At 43.4% G+C, this 24,781-nt stretch overlaps 1 protein-coding gene across 1 annotated transcript in view; it reads right to left on the bottom strand.

Moving 5' to 3' along the window:
* The window catches only part of pard3ba (par-3 family cell polarity regulator beta a), a 167,434-nt gene that overhangs the window by 62,471 nt on the left and 80,182 nt on the right, over positions 1 to 24,781 (bottom strand). The window contains exons 11-15 of the mRNA XM_072656724.1: positions 22,254 to 22,439; positions 19,563 to 19,736; positions 11,790 to 11,907; positions 8,205 to 8,340; positions 6,589 to 6,692 (exon numbers count right to left, since the gene is read on the bottom strand). Coding sequence (XP_072512825.1) covers positions 6,589 to 6,692; positions 8,205 to 8,340; positions 11,790 to 11,907; positions 19,563 to 19,736; positions 22,254 to 22,439 — 718 coding nt within the window. The remainder of the gene's footprint in view (positions 1 to 6,588; positions 6,693 to 8,204; positions 8,341 to 11,789; positions 11,908 to 19,562; positions 19,737 to 22,253; positions 22,440 to 24,781) is intronic.

The following is a 24,781-nucleotide window of genomic DNA, read 5'->3' as shown; positions in this document are numbered from 1 at the left end:
TATATATATATATATATATATATATATAATATTCTTTTCCAGATGGTATGGTTACATTTACAATATATCTTAATTGTTTAAAATTGTATATTTTAATTGAGAACATATTCCAATATATTTGGCAACATATTCCTATATATTTTCGTTTACGTTGTATTAGTAATTTGTGCCATTTCTGGCCACATTTTCCAATATATTTCCAGATATTTTCAAACAAAATTACCAACACTTATTTTTGTATTTTGTTAGTATTTTGTAACATATAGACAATATATGAACATTTGTTATTAGTATTTTGCACAACTTTGGAAATATATTTCACTTTCAGATGGAATTACCAACACTACAATATATGTCTTTTATAAATCATTAAAAATATATTAGTATATTTCCTTTTCAGATGGAACGTTCACCACTACTATAAATATGTTTTATGAATAATTTGCTCTACTTTGGAAAAATATTCCAATATATTTCCATTTTCAGGTGAAATTATGAATCCTACAATATATTTTTTTTATTGTTTTATTATTTCCTTTTTAATTTCATATTTTTATGGTTACATTTCATTTGTCTTTTGTAAAATTTCCACACGGAATGTCCACCATTAATATATGTTTTATTAGTAATTTGTACTATTTTGGATATATATTCCAGTTATATTTCTATTGTCAGATAGAAATACCAACACTACAATAATTTGTAGTATTTTACAACATGCAATATTAAAAATTCCAATATATTTCATTTGTCTTTTGTAAATCCTTGAGAATATATTCCAGTATATTTCTATTTTCATTTAGTTTAGCCATTACTATTTGTTTTTTAATGACTATATTATAAGTTTTTGAACAATTTTGGCTATATATTTTAATATTTTAATCTCCTACTTTAAATGGACTATGCATTATTACTATGCATTTCATTCAAATCCTGCTTTACACAAATAATCTCTTCCGTTTTTAGACTGGATGTTCACTATTACAAATCATACCATTCAAAGTTCGTAATATATTAACACTAAACTCCATAATTGTATTCATATTTATTCACATGGGAGGACCGCCGCTGCTATATCCTATATATAATATACACTTATTTGTATATTTGAACATCTATTCAACATATTCCAATATAGCGCATCCATGATCACACTATATTCTGATCATTTAAATATATTGATTAAACATATTCCAAAAGATTTCCATTAGAATATGGGATGGCCATTAACAACCCACCCCCACACCCTCCGCCTCCACACACACACACACACACACAAAAACAAAGGCTGCTGACCCCGGGAAAACCTATTCGAGTGAATACATCTGTGTTAGATGATGCATCATATTCAAGACACCTACAGCACTGCCCCGAGTGTATGCGTGTCTGTGTGTGTATATGTGTGTGTGTGTGTGTGTGTGTATGTGTGTGTGTCTCTAATCCGTAGAAACAGGATTGAGCAGGAGCTGCAGCTGCTGCCACAGGCGTCGCACCACAGGACACAATAATACGCTTTCATTACACTGCAATTTCTCTTAAATAATCCTTTTCATTTTTTATGAGCTCCATTTCCCCCGACTGGAGCAGAGGGGGCGGGAAAAAAGAGAAAAACTGGGTTGAAACTGTGTGTGTGAGGTGTAGGAGTGTGTGTGTGTGTGTGTGTGTGTGTGTGTAAACATGGTAGAACGTTGGCTACCCAAATAAGAAGTGAGCATTATTATGGCTCTGGAAGCCAAGGGGGGGGGGTTGTATTGGGACAGAGTGTGTGTTACAGTAGCTCTGGTCCTTCATACACACACACACACACACAGACACACACACGCCTTCTAATGCATGCATACAGCCACTGCTGACACAGATGTGCACCAGCTCTGACCATTCGAGGCCTGGACTGAAGGTGTCCTGCTGTGATTTCTGGCATCTGCAGTTGTGCGAGATGTGAGGTGGGGCCTCAGGGTCGCCAGGTCACTGGTTGTCCTTTCTTGGAGCACTTTTGCTAGGTACTGACCACTGCGTACCGGGAACACCCCATAAGACCTGAAGCCTGATGTTTCGGAGATGTTCTGACCCAGTGTGATGAATCTGGGTTTCTGACGAGGCTCCTCACTACAGATGGAAGACGGTCATGGGGGTCCAATCCGCTTTGTGTGGACAGTCCAGGCTGGTGGGGAAGGTCTTCTGGGCATGCGTCTTCTTTGGCTGGTTTCGACCGACCACTCATCTACTCGAGTGGCACGGCCTGTTTGAGTACTGTCGCTGACCACGTGCATCCCTTCATGGCCGCAACTGCACTGAAGCACTGAATCCAATAGAGAACTTTGGGGATGTGGTCAAGCAGCCATGTCAACACGGACTAGGGGTGTGCGATATTGACCAAGAAAATATATATCTCGATATTTCTCGATAATTAGACGATACTTTTTAACATCCTTTTAAAAGTCTTGCATTGCGTTAGCTTGTTCTTATTTATTTATTTATTTACTTATTTACTTAAAACTAAAGTGTTCAAGTAAAAATAATAGAAAGTGAACAGTGCAAGTGTTACTGACATTAACTTTTTTCACATTCATTTAGTAAATTAATGCAAATGTACTATATTTATATTTCATGTTATTTGTCGTCATTTTCAAAGGTTTTTCAAAAGTTCATCTGATCATTTTACTTTATTTATGTTTAAACATCTGAACAAATTCAGAATCTACTTCACTTAAACTGTAAATCACATGACTGCGCCTGACTGTTTCCTATTGAAGTATACAGGGGTCACACTTTCTGGCGGCGGGACGTTTGGACACCCCTCTACACATGATCTAATAATGAACACAAGTAGAAATCTCAGAAACCACCCACTGAGCTCACGAAATTCGACGGTCACGGATTACAGTCCAACAGGTGCTCGGCTGGTTTCGGCCTGTAGTGGGAAGTTTTTAATAATCTTCATATTCAGCTCGGAGGTCAGTTCGCAGATGGTGAAATAAGCTCGTAGTCGAGCTGCTGTCTTCAACTGCCGCCGGGATGGTTTGCAGAAGGCAGTGTTTGTGTAGCTAGCGAGGACGAGCCAGGACTAGCAGCTAAATCTAGCGCCGCAGACCGGCAGGGTGCTGGTGCTTGCGTTTTGTCTAGTACTGCCGTTTGTTCTCCGGTCATTCCCAGGCAGAACAGTAGCTTGCGTTGTGGTGAACTTGTAGGCTATGCTATGCTATGCACATAGTCCGTCCTAGACCATCCTGTAGAATCCATGCCATGGAGAAGCGACAGAGGCTGTTTTAAGGCAAACGGAGGCCTGTCTGGTGTTAGTCTGGTACAGGTTCCTAATAAAGTGCCCGCTGAGTGTACAGTATGAGGCATGAGGTCAGTAATGTATTCGTGACCTCACATGCCATTTTATTTTTAATTGTTTGCAGTCATAACCTCCTGCAAAGGATGATCAACTAATCTGTCCATCTGCTTATTAAATGAAGTAATTAAGGTGAAGCGGTCCATTAAAGGTCGACGCATGGGCTTCAAATGCTCTGATTACCAGCCCATTACCGGAACAGCTGCTACCGCGCTGTACACAGTCGTCATCTGAGAGCTAATGCCACTCACTGCTGCTGACCCGTGTCAGAGGACACTCTGATCAGATGCTTATAAGATACCTGATGAACCTGCAGACTGTCCAGGTGCTCAGCTCTTTACTGAAACAGGACTTACATATTAATCAAAATAAATAAAGTGCTGGATTCTTCAATTTAATAAACATTTTGGTTTTTGTTTGGTTTGTTTGGTTTTTTTACCATAACATAATATACTATAAACACAGGTTTTTTTTACTTTACTACACTTTTAAAAAGTTTTTTTTTGTTTAAGATCAGGACCTGGTTAAAAATTCCAGCTTCATGATAATATTTTACATTTGAATTTGTTGGAAATTGAATTTTCAAGACTGAAAATGAATCTAAACTATTTTATCTATCTATTTTCTTTTTTTCCCTCCCAAATACCATGTCATTTTTTAAAGATTTTTAAAGTTGTCAAACTTTAAAACAACAAACTCAATTTGTTTGTTAATAACATTTTGAAATTTCAATTTGTTTGGTTACATTTAAAAATTTTCATGGTAGGTTGATAACATTTAGAATTTCCAAAATTATGATATTTTTAAAAACATCTCAAAATTCAGATTTTAAGAATTTGTTGTCCAAAAAGACATATTTTCTAATTTGTCATTTTTCTTATTGTTTTTTTTAAAGACTTTAAGATAACCACACTCTTGTAATTACAGCTTTTTCACCTTTTTAAATTTCATTTAAAAGTCTAATTACATGTTTAAATTCTTACATTTGAGTTTATTTCAACATTTTGAAATCCAAACTTTATGGCACTGTTCTTAAATTTCTAATTTTTTAAAATGATGAATAAAATGTAAAAATTTGAACATTTTGAAATGTAATTTTTTTTTTTAAATCTAAGTTTGACACAATTTTTACATTTGGTTGTTACATAGACATACAATGTTAGAAATTTCAAGTTTCAATTTGTTTAAAAACGTCATAAAATTCGGATTATGAGAATTTGTTGTCCAATTAGACATCTGTTTTTCTAATTTGTCATTTTTCTTGTTTTTCTTTGTAAGATTTTTTATTAGGTAACAGCACTCTCGCAATTACAGCTTTGTTTTAAATTTCATTTTGAAAGTCTAATTACATTTTTCAATTCTTACATCTGAGTTTATTTCAACGTTCTGAAATCCAAACTTTATGGCACTGTGCTTAAATTGTTCTTAAAATTAAATTGTTTGATGAAATGATGATGAGCTTAATTCTCAAATGTGGAGGTTGAGAGTGGTGAAATTTCAGCCTCTGAGAGCCGTGGTGGTGTCACTGGGTGAAAACATCCATGCCTCTGAAATCAACCAGAGACCCCCGGGGTCAGACAAAACAAAAAAACTCATTTTGGTTTCTCTATGTCGTATCATTTTGAGAGACAGCTTTCAATTTTAGGCTTGATTGAGAACTTTATGGAAGAGAGTGGTGGGGACAGAGAGAAAACACACACATACACACACACACACACACACACACATATATTCTGTCAGTCTACAAAATTCCATGAATCCCAACTGGACACAGCCGTAACACAAGACAAAATATAAGAAATCTAAGATTTTAAGGACATAAGAGACAAACACAAGAGAAGAATAAGGGGACAAAGTGGGGACGAAAGCAGAGGACAGAAGGAAATGGTAGAAGAAAACATTCTGGCTTTTGTAATGAAAGCCAATCAGTTTCCAGCAGCCGGCGGACTCCGTCGCTATCTCCGGCGAGGGAAGCCAATAGTCCGACCTAATGAAGTGTAATTGGAAACGGACAGAACTCCTCGCTTCAGAGGAATGAAATATCCTTCGCATTTCCGACAGAACAGAAGAAAAAAAGGAGGGGTAGCGATGGGGGGCTAACGGGGTCATCCTCGGCAAACGTGGCGAAATGTGCGCAGATTGCTGCTAATAAGCAGGAGGAGGGGGCTGTTCTTGAGGAGTGGGGTATCCAGAGGAAACTTGCACTTTATGGAAAACGGCCTAAAGACAATACTGTGGTCCAGGGATTCCAGAGACGTAGCTATTCTAATGGGCTAAGCTTTATATCTCATCTAGTAAAAAAACAAATATCCTCCCAAAGTAGCTGTCCAGGAAAGAGTTGATGGTGGATATGATGAAGAATGATGAAGAGTTCAGTAGGTAAAGCAGGATTTTACACTTACTTACATGTACTTATATACCAGTTTTTGTACATTTGTACTACTCCCATGATAATATTTTCACTTCTATTCAAGTACTTTATTGACTATTTTCATGAAATTGTAATTTTCAAGAAAGTAAATCATTTTTTCAGGATATTATCTCATTATGTCTAGATATAAAGTTACAATTTCAAGAAAATTAGCCATTTCTTTATTATTTTCAAGGAAATCTGTGCATAATTTTAAGACACTAAATCAAAATGTCAAGACTCAAGTCTCAACTTTAAGATACAATTTTAGGAAAGTAACTTAATTGGAAAATTGGTCATTTTGAAATACTAAGCCAAAATGTCTTATTTCAAAATTACATGACAATTAATTCAAAAAGTAATTTTTTTTTAGATATTAAGTCAAAGTAAAAATACTAGTAAGTTATTATTTTATGGTAGCATGACACAATACTCAGAAAATAATTATTTATTTAGAAACTCCAGGTCAAAATTTCAAGAAAAGTAGTAATTATTTCAAAAATGTGATAATGTTTAGTTTTTGATTCTGAAATACTCAATCAAAACATCTTATTTATAAAACTAACTGTTTCATTCATGTTTTTTATTTGTCATTTGTTATTTGGAGATAATATGCCTACATTTCAAGAAAGTATATCATTATTTCAAGATAAGAAAATGACAAATCTAGCATAAACTCCATATAATAGGAGATTGTTTCTTGTTTCTTTTGTTTTTACTAGACTGGAGTCATTATTTCATACAAAAAAACAAAACACTTTTACTTGTCAACGAATTTAGGCCACTCCATTAACCCAAACACTGGCAGGTATAATACGGTTTAAGGGTTTTGTGTCCTTACCCAGGTCCATGCTCCTGGAAGCCTTTGTTGGGATGTGCTCAGGCACTCTCTGGGTCTGCGGATGTTGCGGATGAGTGGGGCGGCCCGGCAGCTCCCTTTCCACTCTGCAGTAACAAAAAAAAAAAAACACCATTATGTTACATAAGAATCAGCTTCAGCGTAGTCAGGACTGCGTCTCACATTAACTTTAGCCCACTTCAGTTTTATATAAAAAAAAACAGAGAAAGGCAGATATCATCCCAAAGCAGCCGTCCAGGAAAGAGTCTATGTTGGATATAATGGAGAAGACAGAAATTAGCAATATGTAAAGCATTTTTTGCATTAGAACATGAAATCCAGCAAATTGCAGTCCCTGTAAAGATTCTACTTGTAATTTACTTGTAAATTATGCCTATGAAATGATTTTAAGAAATAAATATTTTGAGATACTGAGTCAACATTTTAAGAAAAAACTGTACAGATTTGCCCAGGACATTTATCATTATTTAGAGATACTAACTCAAAATGTCAGGAAAATCAGTAATTATCTTGAGCTACTTTATAAATGTCAAGAAATTAAGTAATTATTTTGAGATAACGACAAAATTGTAAATTTAATAATAATAATTTTAAGATACCTTTTTTGTAAAATTACATTTTCAAGGAAATTAGTCATTATTTTGAGATACCAAGTCAAAATGTGAAAAAATAAGTTACGATTTCAAGACAACATATGCAATTTTTAAAGAAATAATACGAACAGATACAGATCAGAATATTAAGAATATTAGAATTAATTAAATGAGACCAAGTCAAAATGTCAAGAAGTGGATTACTCAACCAGCGGCCAAATAAAAACACCCCCAAAAAGATTGGAGCTCTAGTTTCCTTCAAGAGCCTTCACTGTAACAAGAATCCACATGCTGTATGAACAAGAGCGAGAGGCTACAGTCACTAACCCACTTCCTGTGTATAATATAAATGATCTATACGGTCATTGGATGAAACACTTAGTGAATATAATAATAATCACAAGAGTTATTCTACTGTACAGCGACGTCAGAAGATATACTATTTAGACGTAAGTATTTGGACACCTGCTCATTCACTGTTTCTTCTGAAATCAAGGCTGAAATCAAAGACTTGATCCTGCTTTTTGTTGAAGTAACTGTCTCTACTGTCCAGAGAAAATGTCTTTCTACTAGATTTTGGAGGAGCATTGCTTTGAGGATTTGATTGCACTCAGTGGCAAGAGCATTAGTGAGGTTGGATGTTGGATATATTGAATGATCACCACCTGATCTCATCGCCAACTCCCCAACTTGTCCCAAAAGTATTGGATTGAGCACTAACCATCGTTCCAGAGAACATGGTTAGTTCCACTGCTCCACAGCTCAATGCTGGGGGGCTTTATACCCCTCTAGCCCACGGGTGCCAAAAGGTTTCATGTTAGCTTACCTGCTCCAGAGAGTCCTATTATATTGGCACTACTTCTAGACGAGCCTAAACAAGCTGTGACTCATTATATATATATATATATATATATATATATATATATATATATATATATATATATATATATCCACTGAGTCTTTCCTTTAAGGTCTTCAGAATTAGGATATTAACACATGGCCAACCTGTTTTGTGGGTAGCTCTGCTGAGGATTGAGGTCCACCTCCATTCTGTCCAGATCAGGTGGAGGAGGGGGGAAATCTTCTTTACCATTGTCTTCCTCATGCACTTTATATCTGCCATTGGAGCTGGAGAGGGGCCCTGTTGAAGCAGCACAACATTAAAACCATTAGATCATCCGAACAGTCTTAATAAACAATGTTAAAACTGGTGCCCCACCCATAAGCCTAAGGAAGTAGGGCACCGCCAGGATGCTGGTCATCACAAAAGGACAGGGCGCTGGCTCAGAGCTTATAATATTTATTTTATAAACATCAAAATGTGTAAAGTTGCGTATCATAGCTAGTGTGTTAGCTTGGGGCTAACATACGTTCTGTGGCATCTGGCACCAAAACGTTAGCAGCAGGTCTTTATAGCACCTTCAAGTCACTAAATGTTCAAGGGGGAGCAGTAGGGGGGCGGTGAGGGCCATGGCAAAACCTTCAACTTTTGCCTCTTGCGGTAGTCCAGATGTGTCCAGGATCATTATCCTGCTGTAAAAGGTCCTCCTCTTTTTCCCGTCAGCATTTTTAACAGTTATAACAGGTGGTGTGAATTTGCTGGTATCAAACTGAACCCGTTCTTCCCTCTACCAGCAAAATGCTCCCTGTGCCACTGGCAGCAACGCAGCCCTGTGCATGACCGATCCACTCTGTGCTGTAACATTTGGAAAGGCACTCTTTTCATGAAATTCTGTGGCCAGTTTCCTACAATGTAGCTTTTTTAACTTCATCAGTCTCCAGGGCTTGCTTCCAAAATGCAGCAGGCTTGCTGTAAACGTAATACCGGGGGCAGGAGGGTGCATAGTTCTCCTGATGACTCCTCCTCAAAAAGGCAAAGGACCAGAGGATGGCTGATTCGAATCATCTACAGTACGTAGATGCATCGGTACCAACTTTAAAGATCCCTCTAATCTTAGACACGACTAAACACACAAGTACTTTCGGAAGAGGAGGGTCTTCAGTCTGCGGGCGTTTGGACTCTGCTGTTCGGACACCCAGGGGAAGTTCGCTCCACCACTTCGGTGCAGGACAGTAAAAAGTCTGGACGCTCGTCTTCCGTGGATCTTAAAGGAAGGGGGGTCGAGCCGAGCCGTGCTTGAAGCTGGAAGGGCTCTTGGTGCAGATCAGCTTTTGACCATCGCCATCAAGTACGGAGGGGCTGTCTGGTCCAGTCTTGGCTTTGTAGGCCAGAGTCAGGGGTTTGAATCTGATGACCTGGGCAGCAGCTACAGGTAGCTACAGTGAAGGTGAGAACGCAGAAACATGGATAAACATGTTGAGTTCGGCTGAAAACGTTGAAGACGACCCGTGCCGCTGCGTTCTGGATAAGTTGCAGGGCACAACAGATGATTCGTGCAGGCTAGTTCACCTCAAAAGAACGCTCATGACGTCCAGCATTTGTTGGAATAAGGCATGGCATTGCCCTCTGAACGCAGTACCCCCTTCAGTACAGTGGTGGTGACGCATCTTCATAAGCCCAGTTCAGCTTTCTGCTCAAATAAAAAGCATCATTACAGCAAAAGCTCAACACATGGACCCTTTTTTTTCCCTGTGTAAATTCCACATCCCTCCCCCACATGCTGCACTGAGGCGGGAAAAAAATAATAAAAGTACAGTGAGTTACTTTTGATGGACAAGGGACTCTAATCACAAAACAATGCATTTTCCTTTTTTTCTCCCTGAAAGCACGGCGAAGAGGCTTTGTGTTGGCACGGCAACTCTCCGGAGAGCGCGGCGCGGAAGAATAGAGTGAATTTAAAACAGTTTGTTATCCGCTCGCGAGCGGCGCGCACAATGGCGGCGTATGCAAATACGGCCCACTTAGAATCCATTTCATCAGCCTAATGATTTCAAGGTCAGCCCCAGCCGCCTGAAAGCTGAGGGGGAAAATGCAATGGAAAATAGCGCCGTCCACTCTAGCGAGATTGGCGAGCTTCCAACGGCAAGAAGTTGAAGAGCGCCGGGAGCCGAAGCGCGGCAACGAGAGGGGTAAAGTTTACCACCACACTGTTTTGTTTTCTTTCCTTCTCCCACATCAAAAAATGAAGCGTTTGGTCAGGAATCACGATCATCTCCTCTCCCATGGCTCCAGCATGGGTCTGCTGCACTAATTAAACACGACTTCTGAAACACGGCTACGAATTTCTGCCTGCAAAACAAGCTACTGCTCAAACGTTGGCGGAGAGGAACCAGCTTTGGATCCATATAGAACCTTTAAGATGTGTGAGTGTGAGGAACCATCACTGGATGGAGTTCTTCAGTTCTTCCCCCTCACGCTTCTCCATTACATACATGGTTCTTTATGGAACCAATAGCAGTTCATCACTTAAAGAACCATTTTTTAAGAGTGTAAAAGCAAAGGGCTTTATTATATATATACAGGACTGTTGCCCTGTGCAGAGGGTACTATGGCCATGTGCTCAGTGATCGTGTACAGGCTCCAGGCCCACCATCATCCAGACCCAGATGAAGCAGATAAGATGATAAATAAATAACTGACTAATAACTGAATAAAATTCTAGTTCACTCCAACTTCTCCCATTTCAAACCTCAACAAAAAATGTGAAAGTAAGAAAATTCAATACATTTTTTCTATTTTTTTATTATTTTTAAACACTTTGATATTTGCATTCTTGTTTTTTCTGTTAAACCTGTATTTCTATGCAACCATTCAAAATGAAAGCTGTATTTTTATGCAATTATTATTATTTATTAAAGTTGTATTTTTATGCAATTATTTATTAAAACTGTATTTTTATGCAACTATTATTATTTATTAAAACTGTTTTTTATGTAATTATTTTTTTATTATAACTACTTTTGTTTGTAATTATGTTTTTAAAACTGTATTTTTTTTTATTATTATGCAATTCTTTTTTAATAATACTTTAGTTTTATATAATTCTATGCAACCATTTTCCAAACTTTCTTTTTATCTTACAACTAAACAACCTATTTATCCAGCACTGCACAAAACTTTTCGTCTATTGTGAAAATTTGAGTTAAAAATCCCTGTAAGTGTTTATCTCAGTAAAACACTGATATTAGAATCAACACTAATAATATCACTCCTACAGAAAGTGGTGGTGGTGGTTCTTCATCACTGTGTTCATCATTAGAACATCTCCAAAGTTCTCCTCTCTTATGGAGTCTAGTATTATTTAGAGTTCTCCTCAGATCAACACCTGGTTTGGTGGTAAATCAGGGCTTAATGATGGTAAATCAGATGAGCTGCTGCTGCTGCTGCTGCTGCTGATGGAGTTGAACACATCCTCCACGATGTGCTGGCTGGACTGGACTGGGGAGAGGTGGGGGGGGGGGGGGGGGGGGGGGGCGTCCAGGAGAAACCAAGCTTATCCAGACTCATTTGTGGTGCAATGCAACCAGACATAATACAATTAATACTGTTATTACTAGAGTCTCTGTCCTAGAGCAACGCTGAGCTCTACTAGAGGTTCAGCAGAACAACATGCTGCAGTAATACAACTACATACTGCACACTTCCGTGTTATCTGCCCAGTCTGTTCGTGGACTTCATCTTGTACGTACCTGGACTTCGCTCGTAGATGCTATTGATGACCATCGGCGGCTGCGAGACTCCATTGGCTGGGTTGTTCTCGGCCCACTGGGCGGGAGGGCTCCCTCTGGCTGGGCTTTGAACGCTCTCCTGCAACAGGGATGGTATTCAGTTCAATTCTGCTTTACATTTACATGGAAGGCGTTTAGCAGACGCTCTTCTCGCAGAGCTTCACTTCACAGAGCTAGTTTAGATCCCTCTAAGCTTAGACTCTACTAAATACAGAGGTCAGTATGGAGACACAATACTCTACACTCTGAGGAGGGTCTTCAGTCTGGGTTTGAAGACAGCGAGCGTTGGACTCTGCTGTTCGTTCCACCACTTCGGTGCAGGACAGTAAAAAGTCTGGACGCTCATCTTCCGTGAATCTTAAAGGATGGCGGGTCGAGCCGAGAAGCTGGAAGGGCTCTTGGTGCGGATCAGGCTTTTGACCATCGCCATCAAGTACGGAGGGGCTGGCTGGTCCGGTCTTGGCTTTGTAGACCAGAGTCAGGGGTCTGAATCTGATGAGGGCAGCAGCTACAGGAAGCCACGCTTGTTACTTCATGGTTATGTAGGAGAAGGTTTACGTCCAACAAGGACAGCATTCGTCGCCGTACAGACTATGGAGGGTTGTTCCCTTTTGCACAAGTATGTCCATGGTTGACGATGGTCTTCGCAGCCTGTTGGAGTTCAAACTGTCCCAGGAGACGCGAGGAGGTGGTGAGCTGACAGCTGGCCTTAGTCAGTGCAGGACACTGGGCACTTAGCTACACTGCTATGTGCTGGTGAAGCTGGTCAATCAATGTTGTATAATGCTGCAGACTTGCAGCTCTCTTTGTTTTGAAGTTTTTATGACGAATGGACCAATAGAAACGCCTCCAAAAGGACATCCATTGAAAGTTAGAGAAGGCGAGAAATTGGTACACCAAATAACCCACCATTCGTAGCTCCCCCTAGCACTAGCAACGCAAGGCCTTAACACACGCCTCCGATCCATGCAAAGCCGGCCACCACCTCCTTCCAATCTGCCACCGAAGCGACATGGCCAGGCAGCCGACCCACTCGGAGGAGGAAAGCGCTGGGTCCTCTGCAACAGACACCTGTGAGAGAGCGCCATCTACCCACCCGGAGCATGGCCGATTGCACTCTCTCCGACTCCGGCAGCTGATGGCAAAGCGTCGTGGCTTCCATTGAAGGTTTTTTGCTTCTCCTGTAAGGCTAATCGGTGGGGAGCACGTCCTTGTTGGCTTCATTAGCCTTGCAGCTCCAGGAAAGTCCCACTTTTCTACGTGGGCACAGTGGACGAAGCTGCGGGAATGTGCCCTACGAAAAGGTTGACCGCTGGGAACTGAAACGTTAGCACCGTCGGCTAAAAGGAAAGTCTGGGATCATCTATAAGCTGTTTATAGTTTCAAATTGATGGCAAGCCACCATCTGAGCGCTGGTCCAATGGCGAAAGTCTGTCGCATCGAGTGACTGGCATGGCTGGATGGACTAATTATGAACGGGTCACAGCTGCTTCATGAAGACCAAGTCAAGAATCCAGCTGGTAAATCATTAAAGCCGCAATTTGATACAGTTCCAGCTATTCATGAGCCGCGGGCGACTTGTCAGACAGCGTTAGCTGGAGCAGATAAGGATGCAGACGCGACGAGATGAAGACGTGGACCACGGGCTGATGTCTATTGATGAGCGTCTTTCTTTGGTAAAGGCAGCTGTCAGCTCCGGAGCAGGGCACACAGTAGGAGAGCTTTCCACTGCTTTAAACTGTCATAGCATGTGCACACACACACACACACACACACATATATATATATATATATATATATACACACACACACATGCACACATGCACACACTCTTTATTCACACTCTCACAAAAGCCCTGGCATATAGAGTCAGCTGAATGGACATAAAAGGTATTAGGATATCAACATATCAAAGTCTCACGTGCAGTAAGATTGTGTAGGGGAGGGGGCGAGAGAGAATCAGAGACAAAAAGAAAGCGCGAGAGAGAGAAAGCGCGAGAGCGAAGGGGGAGGGATATCATTAGTGGGGATGATGGCTCTTTATATATGTCATGTTTTTTTTGTCCCTTCAGTTTTTACTTCACTCTAATCAGCGGACTGATTGGTAGTGGTGTAGTGTGTGTGTGTGTGTGGTGTGTGTGTGTGTGTGGGGGGGGTGCTTTGTCTCAAACCCACCGGACAACAGTCAACACGGCTTCAGAGCAGACGCAACAAGAAAACATTGGCAGGGTGAACCCGTGAATCCGTAGTTCTCTCTCTGGCACTGGGGGTCTGGATCAGGGGTGTCTGATTAGATGTCTGATCAGAAGGACAGCCTTACTCCTGTTGCTAGACTAGATGTCCCTCACGTCCGGCACCCGTCGCCTCCATGGTGGGACACAGGTGGACGGCAGGCAGCGGCTCTCTCTGATAATCCAGCTTTAGCTCTAGCTTTAGCTTTAGCTCTCCAGGCTGCTCTGACTCCAAGAGAGGGCCCGGGACACTGGTCAGGGGTACGCTGGCGTAAACCTGACCCACTTTTAGGGATGGCCGTTCTACATGGAGAGGAGAGCAGTGCTGGTCAAATACAGGAGACGGTTATTTTGGGGACTTTGGGAAGATCTTTAGAAGACAAAACAAAGAGGGTAACAAAAGGGGGCCAGGGGTACTCAATTAGAAGACAAGTCTCTAATCGGATTTGGGTTCTCAGGGGTTTTAAATCAGACAAATCGATCGGACTGAGCCCATGATTCCGGCAAAACCCAGGGAGCTTGAACCCTCCATCGCATCCATAACAGGTCAAAGGTCTGGAAGCATTGCTAGCAACATGAGTAAGGGTCTGACTGGACATCTTGGACAGATGATTCCGAGCTCTGATCGGACACGGCTGTGTTTTCCTTCAGATCAGATGTCTGATGTAAGGGACTGTCCCCAGCGAAGACGCCAAAGACTTCTACCGTGTAATCTGCCCGAGTATGAATCCCTGCAAGCCCTGCTTTCCTCCGTACTACTGGCCAGCAGGGTTGGTCAACATGGCTCCATGACATATTCAAAAGGCAGCACGCTCCACGTCTTAATCGGGCAACAATCGTGGCGGGGGCTTGAGGCCACCAGCGAGGACAAAGGACCAACAAAAGAGGAGCCCAAATGAGACCCCAAAGCCCGAGCCCTCTCTCCGCCAATCTCCTCCCTTACTGGACCGAGCAGGGGTGACCAGGGGTAAGATCCCCTCAGGCTAGCCCCAAGCATCCTTTCATTAAAACTCCAAAACCGCCTTTTATTCAGGGGGCCCGTGGTGTAATCTGATTAGCTAGCTATGCAAGAAGAGGCCCAGTGTGGAGGGGGCATTGGGGGTCACTTTGAGGGTGTGATCGAAGCACCTCCATGAAATTAATGGGGGGGGGGGGGGGCTGGGACAAAGAGAGAGCGAGAGTCGTAACTAGCTTTGAAGCTACGTGGTCCGATGCAGCGTTTAACTAACTACAATGTTTCCAGATGTGTTCGGTCTGACTTTCACAGCTGGAAACTCGCAAAAACTCTGCAATAAAAACTTTGTGATATTCGTTGTGACCACAATCACGTGAATAAAATATTATTTAGGATATTCATTTCTTTTCATATTGTTATCATATTTCCCCTCCACTAACAGCAATAATATCAATAGAATTAACACTAATAAAATCATTCCGAATATTACCTATATTAACCATAATCATTTTAACACGCTAAAATAACGAGAATATAGGCATTGCTTTATTTCATATATGCCAAACATAAGTTTAATAAAAACACATTTTTGGCATGGGTAAATATATTTTGATGTATTTAAATATATATTGAAAATGGCCAAAATATTATATATATTATATATTATATATAAATATATAAATATATATGAATATTATATATATATATAGTGTAGCATTTTGGCAATATTTCAACATATATTCAAATAAAGAAAAATACATTTGATAAAAAATATATAAAAACCTTTTTAAAGTTTAAAAACACATTTAAACACATGGGTTATGGCAATATAATTCAATAAATGCAACCATACGCAAAGTGGTGGTGCTCAGTGGTTGCTAGGTGGTCATTATGGCATTGCTAGGTGATTGCTATGGTGTTGCTAAGTTATGGCCATGGTATCTCAGGTGGGTACTATGACTTTGCTAAGTGGTTACTAGGTGGTTGCTATACTTTCCCAAGCTGTTGCTAGGTGCTTGCTATGGTGTTGCTAAGTGGTGGCTATGCTTTCCCAGGTGGCTTCCATCGTGTTGCTAGCTGGTCGCTGCGGTGGTGCTCAGTGGTTGATAGATGGTCATTATGGCATTGCTAGGTGATTGCTATGGTGTTGCTAAGTTATGGCTACGGTATCTCAGGTGGGTTCTATGACTTTGCTAAGTGGTTGCTAGACTTTCCAAAGCTGTTGCTAGGTGCTTGCTATGGCTTTGCTAAGTGGTGGCTATGCTTTCCAAGGTGGTTTCCATGGTGTTGCTAGCTGGTCGCTATGGTGGTGCTCAGTGGTTACTAGATGGTCATTATGGCGTTGCTAGAAGGTCATTATGGCATTGCTAGGTGATTGCTATGGTGTTGCTAAGTTATGGCTACGGTATCTCAGGTGGGTACTATGACTTTGCTAAGTGGTTACTAGGTGGTTGCTATGCTTTCCCAAGCTGTTGCTAGGTGCTTGTTATGGTGTTGCTAAGTGGTGGCTTTGCTTTTCCAGGTGGTGTCAATGGTGTTGCTAGCTGGTCAGTACAGTGGTGCTCAATGGTTGTTAGGTGGTCATTTTGGTGTTGCTATGCGGTTGCTATGGTATTCCATGTAGTGCTCTTCTGGCTCAAAGAACCCTTGGTGGCATCTTCTTCTTTTAAATAACAGTGAGGGGTACTGAAGCTTCAGGAAGTCGAGTGTTAGGGAGATCACGGGTCACCTGGTTAAGAAGTGGACAAGCCCCCCCATCCTTAAGAGACCCCCCGTTCCCTCAGCAGACCCAAACACAAGTGAGAAAGCCACTGGACCTTGCGGGCAATGTTCAGGCAGCCGGCCGAGGCGTCGTCTGAGCTCGGCTCAGCCTGCCTCCCCCTCGTTCTCTTATCACGCTACTCTGTCTGGGTGATTAATGGCATATTGATCAGCTTGCCTGCATGTGATTAATAGAGAATGCATCACAGTCGACACATCACCTTTTATTGAGCTGCCATTAGAGTCTGCACCAATCGCCATCCATCTCAGGGGAGATGGGGCGGGGGATAGGCTAATGCCCTCCCATGATGCTCTGCTGTTTGCATTTGCAAGTCAGATTCAGTCGATAATCATTCGTCTTCATTTTCATCGAGCTGCGATGAAGAGCCACTCCTGAAGTGACAGACTTTTCCGACTTGACCTTCTAGGTTAGGGCCAGGCCAGATTCCACCCAGCCTTTCCTTCCCGGCAAGCCCAAGCACAGCAGAACCGACTGAGGGCAGAGCTGAGGCAGGAAAAGTGAAGGTTTTCCGAGACCGGGGGGTGGGTGTGAGTGTGGGGGGTGTGAGTGTGGGGGGTGGGAGTGTGGTGGGTGGATGTCGAAAAAATGTTCGCAAGATAATCTTCAGGAACTGTAACTTTAGGAATATGAGGGTAGGGGACAGCACCACTGCACTGGGTACAGAAAAGGGGTTCCAGGGAGCTTCATGCCTGGACTTACCTGATCACTAACAAAAGGTGGCCCCCAATGAACATGACGAGATGCCTGAAACAAAGAGATGGGAGTTGACACTAATTGCTAAGGCATCCCAAGGTGGTTACTATAACATTGCTAAGTGGTTGCTAAGTGGTTGCTAGGGTGTTGCTAAGCTTTCCTTGGGGGTTTCCATGGTGTTGCTTGGTGCTTGCTACGACTTTGCTAAGAGGTTGCTGGATGGTCATTTTGGTGTTGCTAGGTGGTTGCTATGGTATCCCATGTGGTTGCTTTGGTGTTGCTATGGTGTTGCTAAGTGGTTGCTATAGGTTCTCAGGTAGTTACTATGACTTTGCTAAGCGGCTGCTATGTGCTCGCTATGGTATCCCAAGCAGTTGCTGGTTGGTGCATGCAATGCTTTCCCAGGTGGTTTCCATGGTGTGGCTTGGTGGTTGCTACGAATTTGCTAAGTGCCTGCTGGATGTTATTATGGTGTTGCTAGATAATTGTTAGGTAGCGGTTGGAAGGTGGTCACTATGGTGTTGCTAAGTGGCGGTTATGCTTTCCCAGATGGTTTCTATGGTGTTGCTAGATGGTTGTTAGGTAGCAGTTGGAAGGTGGTCGCTATGGTGTTGCTAAGTGGTGGTTATGCTTTCCCAGATGGTTTCTATGGTGTTGCTAGCTGGTTGCTACGGGGGTGCTAAGTGGTTGCTAGTTCATTAGGGCATTGCTAGGTGGTTGCTATGGTATCCCATGTGGTTGCTAGGTGTTGCTAAGTGGCTGCAATGGGATCTCAGGTGGTTACTATGACTTTGCTAAGCGGTTGCTGGTTGCTCGCTACGGCGTTGCTAAGTGCCTCCCAATTGGTTTTTCCATGGTGTTTGCTAGGTGGTTGACATAGTATCCCATGTGGTTGCTATGGTGTTGCTAAATGGTTGCTATGGTATCAAAGGTTGGTTGCTGCAGTGTCCCTAAGGTGTTGCAGATGGCATCCTAGGTGGCTGCTGCATTGTTGGTGGGTGGTTGCCAAGTTGTTGCTAAGGTATAGGTGTCGGCTAAACTGTTCAGTCGCACAGACATCTTGACAACAAGCACAACACATGAAACCGCGCTGCTGGTTCTAGGTCTGTGCCAAATTTGGAGGTTCTAGCTCAGAGAGACGTCTGAAACATTTTTGACAGAAATTTATGGACACGTTTGAATGGATACCTATGGGACCAAGAACCTGTCTATGAACAACCGTTTTCCGAAAACCGTACGTCGTATCGGTTCCCTAGCGGTTGCTAGGGTGTTGCTAAATAACTGCTATGGCATGCTGGGTGGTTGCTACATTGTTGATCGCTGGTTGCTAAGGCGTTGCTAAGGTACAGGTGTTGGCTGAAAAGGTATTGTTAGGCGCTTGCTAAGGTGGAAAGTGGCTTTTGTGGATAAAATAAGAAGAAGCAGAAGAAGAAGAGAGGTTGGAGTTAATAATAAATGAAGTACAGACAGAATGTTGATGTGTACCATCAGTTCAAACCCAAGTGAGCATTTGACCCGTGTCCTCCAGAAGAACTAGGGAGGGAAGCTTCTTAAAAAAAGGCTACAAGCAGAGGATTATGTAATACACAGCATGTACAGAAACAGCCGAGAAAGGAAAAGCAGGAGAATCCCGGAAGGAAGGAGCACAGAGGGAGAGCATGCAGATTCCAGAATGTTTATTAGAGAAGCAGGAATAGAAAAAAAAGGGGGGATAAAAAAAGATACATAAATATTTGCATGAATAAATTATCACACAAAATATGAACAAATGTCAGCACAGAAAAGAGAAGCCGTGAAAGGAAAGGAACAGGGAACGGGGGAAACAAGCTTTTCCGGAGGTGTCTACAGGATCTCCTGCAATCTTCCTGCACTTAGACAAGCTACGCTAACAGCGTTCACATGCCACCAGAGAGCCTACAGTGGCCGTAGTAGTGGTGGTAGCGCTGGACGAGCCCCCAGGGCCCAGGCTCAGAAGCCCTGCGGCGGAGACCGGGGGGAGCATGGTGCGGCAAGGCCTGGGCCTGAGAAGAGGAAGAGGCAGAAGAGGCTGCGGAGGCTGCGGCTGGGCATACCTGTGCAGGGGGGCGCTCGGATGACCGCAGAACCACCAGTTGGATGGTTCCTCGCAGGTTGCCCTCCATGGACATGGAGCGCCTCAGGGTCTCCATGGCGTCGTGGTTGGAGCGGCCAAGGAGGGATTCGCCGTTGACCGCCACAAGCTGGTCGTTCACACGCAGGCGTCCGTCCTAGGGGAAGGTGGAGAGGCGGGGGAGAGTGAGTGGTCAGTGGAGAGGGGGTTATATCTGTGCAACTCTATATAATATTAGAATAAACCCAAATACACATAAAGTCAGTGGTCAGTGAGAGTGTCTACCTGTAATTAACTCTATATAACATTAGAATAATCCCAAATAAACATAAAGTCAGTGGTCAGTGAGAGTGTCTACCTGTAATTAACTCTATATAACATTAGAATAAACCCAAATAAACATAAAGTCAGTGGTCAGTGAGAGTGTCTACCTGTAATTAACTCTATATAACATTAGAATAAACCCAAATAAACATAAAGTCAGTGGTCAGTGAGAGTGTCTACCTGTAATTAACTCTATACAACATTAGAATAAACCCAAATAAACATAAAGTCAGTGGTCAGTGAGAGTGTCTACCTGTAATTAACTCTATATAACATTAGAATAAACCCACATAAACAAAGTCAGTGGTCAGTGAGAGTGTCTACCTGTAATTAACTCTATATAACAGTAGAAGCCACGATAAACACAGTGTTGGTTAAAGGCTTATCACATTCACCCTCTGTACTGAGGCCGTAGACCCGCGCTGCCGTGTGAAAGGACAGCTACACAGAGAATTGGATTAGGGCCCACAGCTGCAGTCCTCCAAACAGAGCTGCACAAAAGAGATTAGCAGCTAAAAGCCGCCGGAGCCCCGCCTCTTGGACTCCTTGCTGTCTGCGAGGCTCTGGACATAGGTGACCTTTCGGCTGGGTCATTAACCAATGACCGCTGTGATACTGACCTGTTTAAATTGGGCCTATAAAGGCAGGGGAAAAGGAGAGGGGGGTGTCTGAAGAGGGATCCACTTACTTAAACAAACACACATCATGCCTGCGAGAGCGTGTCTCCAAGTAAGACGATGTAGCCGCCTCTAGAGGCTGGCTCCGCCTCCCTTTGGTGCTTCAGCTTAATCAATGTGGCTTTTAAGGCTTTAATGAGCATTAATGAGGCTGAGGCGCTGTGTTCTTTTACATGGTAATCAGTCATAAGTGGCAGCACAGGAGGGCATTCCCATACACTCAACACCTGCACGTGTGGTGCAAGCAACACCTGCAAGTCCTCCACGCTTAAAAAGAAAGGGGCTTCGATTGGTTCCTTGAGGGATGTCGTAGAAGAAGAACCGCTCTCGGTTCTACAGAACCTTCACCTGATGCAAAGGTTTCAGCTAGTTAGCAAAACAGCTCGACTCTCGGACACTTGACATGGACTTCCACCTCAAAGAGTCAAGGCTCAACCCAGACCCAGGTCTCTTCTAATGGTAGATGCTGAACTTTGACTTTAGGGGATCTACCACCTACCATGATGGCATATTTGGATAGATTAATGTAGACGTCTTCACCCATCCTGTGGTCTGCTCTAGGGCTGGACTTGTTGCTGGACATGGACTAGGCTGGACGTGTGTATTTAGCGAGATGTCCACATACTTAATTTTTTTAATAAGACCAATGTTGTCGAGGGGTGTCCTCATTTTGTCACGTGGCTGTATTTCGAACTCTGCTATTTTATATCCAGATCTCGAGCAGATCTCCCTCGCTCTCTCTCTCTCTCTCTCTCTCTCTCTCTCTCGTTCAGGTGCGAGGCCAACACAAGCGAATGAAAGAGAGGGCGATAAGGCTGAAAGCGGGGAGGCTGGGTGAAAAGCTGAGCTTTTGAAAAGCTTCTTTTTCCCCTTGTGCTCTCTCAGCGTGGAGTGGCGAGGGGGGGCCTGCGGTTCGCTGTTCACCGCAGGGCAGATAGGGGCCGGCGGCACTTCTGCACCTGCTAGCCCACGCTAGATTAGCCCGTTGATAGGGGACAGTGGGGCTGCCCTTATCTACAGCCAGCCACTAGACCTGCTCTGTTCTTTTATGCTGCACTGAAGAGACGAGATGATTCCTGCTTCGGAAAAAAATAAGAAAGAGGCGTTGAGACCTTTGAAGGTACAGCATCGCACTGCAATACCCACTACTGATCTTTAGATCGCATATAGGAAAGAGTCACGGCCAGGCAGGATTACTGGCAGAGTAATCCCAGCTCCTGTATAGCTCCTGTATAATTCCTAGCATGCTAGCTGACCTAGCACCTTCTTGTGCAATGGGATCAACACAGCTAACGTGCCAGCATGCTTTCCTATCTTCAGACATCTAAACAGCTCTCAATGAACGTCGGAAAGTGGCAGGCTAGCTAGCTAGCCAGGTGTCAGGCGTTACCTTCCATTCCAGTCGCCGCAGCTAATGCTACGCTAACGACTGTGGACATTTTTTAAAATTGAGCTTTCAACAGTGCAATAATGACCTGCCAACTGATCGCTCTAGACATGACAACGATGCCACCAAGGAAATTAGCCAGCCTAATAACCTACCTCAGGTTCTGAGTAGAGGGTACAGTCAGTGGCTGAGGAGGCTTAGACTGGGCTGAAGTTATATGTGTTATATGTGATGATATATATATATATATATATATTATATATATATACACGCTCCACCCTGTTACCTTGAAAGCAGCACCTCCATGGATGACCGATTTGATGAAGATGCCCAGGTCTTCCCCAGTCTCTCTCGACTTGTTGCCCTTCAGGCTGACCCCCAGACCAGCGGAGCCCGAGTCGCTCAGAGGAACCTCGAACATCAGCTGCTCTCGGCCATCCTCGGACGTCGCCGGCGCAGACGGCTCCCCTTTCTGACAGAGACACAAACACATGTATGCTTTAATTTCTTATACTCTAGACCTCAAAACACACACGTCTAGGTCTTTCGCTTCTCCAGGCGACAACACCGTCCAATCCCATCCCAATTCTCATCCCAACTCCCCGACTCATCCCAAACGTGTACTGGATGGAGCACCAACCAACCAGCCATCCATCCATCATTCCACACAGAGACCACACAGCAGTTCCTCTGCTCCACATATCAATGCGCCTCTACCCCTCTGTAGCCCACGCCTGGCATTGGCAGTACTGGGTATCTCTACAGGGAAGTACTACAGGGGTGTCCGCAAACTTTTTCATTTTAACGCAGGTGTGGAAAAAGCGGAGGCCGGGCAACTCCAGTTGCTTCTACAACTGGGAGAGTCGCATACATATGCACCATCCAAATGATGGAGGTGGAAGTGGAAGATGAAGTAGATATGGAGGAGAGGACGGTGAGGGAAAGCCTGGGTCCAGTAGGAGCAGGAATAAAGGCGGAGAATGAGGATAAAAGGGGAACAATGAAAACGGGGAGTGAAAGGACAAAGTGTGGAAGGGGGGAGGGATGAATGTATGAAGAGAGAGCGCGAGAGAGAGTGAGAGAGAGAGTGAGAGAGAGAGTGAGAGAGAGAGCGCGAGACAGAGGGAAAAGGGCAGAAAAGGGGGGGGGGTGGCTCGACCATTGGAACATGAAAGGAAGTGCGAGATCATGAGAGCGTGCCATTTCAAAAGGAAACATAATAACCTTTTTAAGGGCCTCATTTAGGAAGCAGGTTGGGGTTGGGATGGGGGTGGGGATGGGGTGGAGATTGGATGGGGTGGGGAGGGAGTGTTTAAGACTAATAACCCATCCCTTTACTCTTTCGCTTTCCATTCATCCATCTCTTTTTTTCTGAATACCTCTTTCTTCTCTCCATCGGCTCTGGAGATGTGAGCAAAATGACCCGCCATCCATAAGCGAGAGATTTTGTTCGGAAAATGACAAAAAAGGGGGTGAGGGGCAAAAAAAAGAAAAAAAAAAAGAAAAAATGACAGTAAGACGGTGGAGATGAAAGAGGCGAAGTAAAATGCCAGTTATGAAATGGGAAACGGCGGCCGGTCTACGGCGCTTTGTAGCCAGGGAAACTGGTCATTAATGAGAGCGTTCCATTTTGTTGATGCGTTTCCTTCAGAAATGGGACAAAAGTGGAGAGCGAGTGAAAGAATGGGAGATTCGGGAGAATTAAACCCCGGAAAATCAGGATACTAGTGCTTTGATCCCCATTATTCCCCAATTCGCCTCCAAAGTAGAGCAGGAAAGGTACTAGATGAACGAATAATGACCACTTTGATGGTCACCTACATTTTTTAGTTTCACCTCATTTTCAACCCAATTAGGCCCAATTTGGCCAATTACCAAATCCCCATTTACCATCACTAGCAAAGCCCCCAACACCAGTAGGCTCCTCCGACACTTGCGAAAGCAGCCGCCGCCGCCTCTTTTCTAGCCTAGCACGAGGCTCCCTAGCTCAGACTATCTCCCGCCTCTGGCCATCAACCCACCCAGCAGAGAGCAAGGCCAGCTGTGCTCTCTCAGGCTCCGGCGGCTGGGGGCAGTTCATACTACAGACCAGATTCAAGCGAGTTCCACACTTAAGGCAGAACTCACAATCCCACCCCCCTCCCACCCGGCACCCGGCACCCGGCACCATATTTCTCTCTGTTAAAGAAGCGCCCATGAATGTGAGGCCTGAGAAATCCCCCAGGAACTCCAGGCTCTTTAAAGTTTATCATTCCCGCTGCCAAACTCTTCTCTTATCTTGACAAGTGTCGAAGCCAGAGCTGAGCAGAGGGAACGGATTAACTGTCAGTGTGTGTGAGGAGTTCGACAGCCGGACTTTAGCAGAAGACCCCAAGACAGCGGGAGAGTGCTGCCTCCCTAAGAGCTCCCAGAGGAGGGGGAACAAAAAAGTAAAATAACAAGCAAATTGCTGGGCTGGACAACATGAGCATCTGCTGCTAGATCTCTACAGCCCAGCAGAATCCAACACGTCTAGTGCTCAAATCTGATAGGCCCTTCAGGGGGACGAGACGTCTTCAGGACAGTGGAGCTGCAGGACGACGATTAAGCACCAGGGAAGTGAATGGATTAAAGCATCATCTTTTAACTATGGATGCTTATGGGACGTTGTGGACTCTGCCATTCTTATTGACTGGAGCTAAAGACTGCACTAAGGGTGATGTGTCTTTATGTAATCAATAGTTCCTGGGCACTAAGGAGGAATATTTCCTTGGTATGAAGATCAATGGTTCCTTGGCAGTGAAGACGAGTAGTTTGTCAGCGCTAAAGCTCATC

The sequence above is a fragment of the Salminus brasiliensis genome, chromosome 15, assembly GCF_030463535.1.
Source record: "Salminus brasiliensis chromosome 15, fSalBra1.hap2, whole genome shotgun sequence".
In the NCBI taxonomy this organism is placed as follows: domain Eukaryota; kingdom Metazoa; phylum Chordata; class Actinopteri; order Characiformes; family Bryconidae; genus Salminus; species Salminus brasiliensis.
Note: the sequence above shows the minus strand (reverse complement) of the source record. Positions and strands in the feature narration are given on the sequence as shown.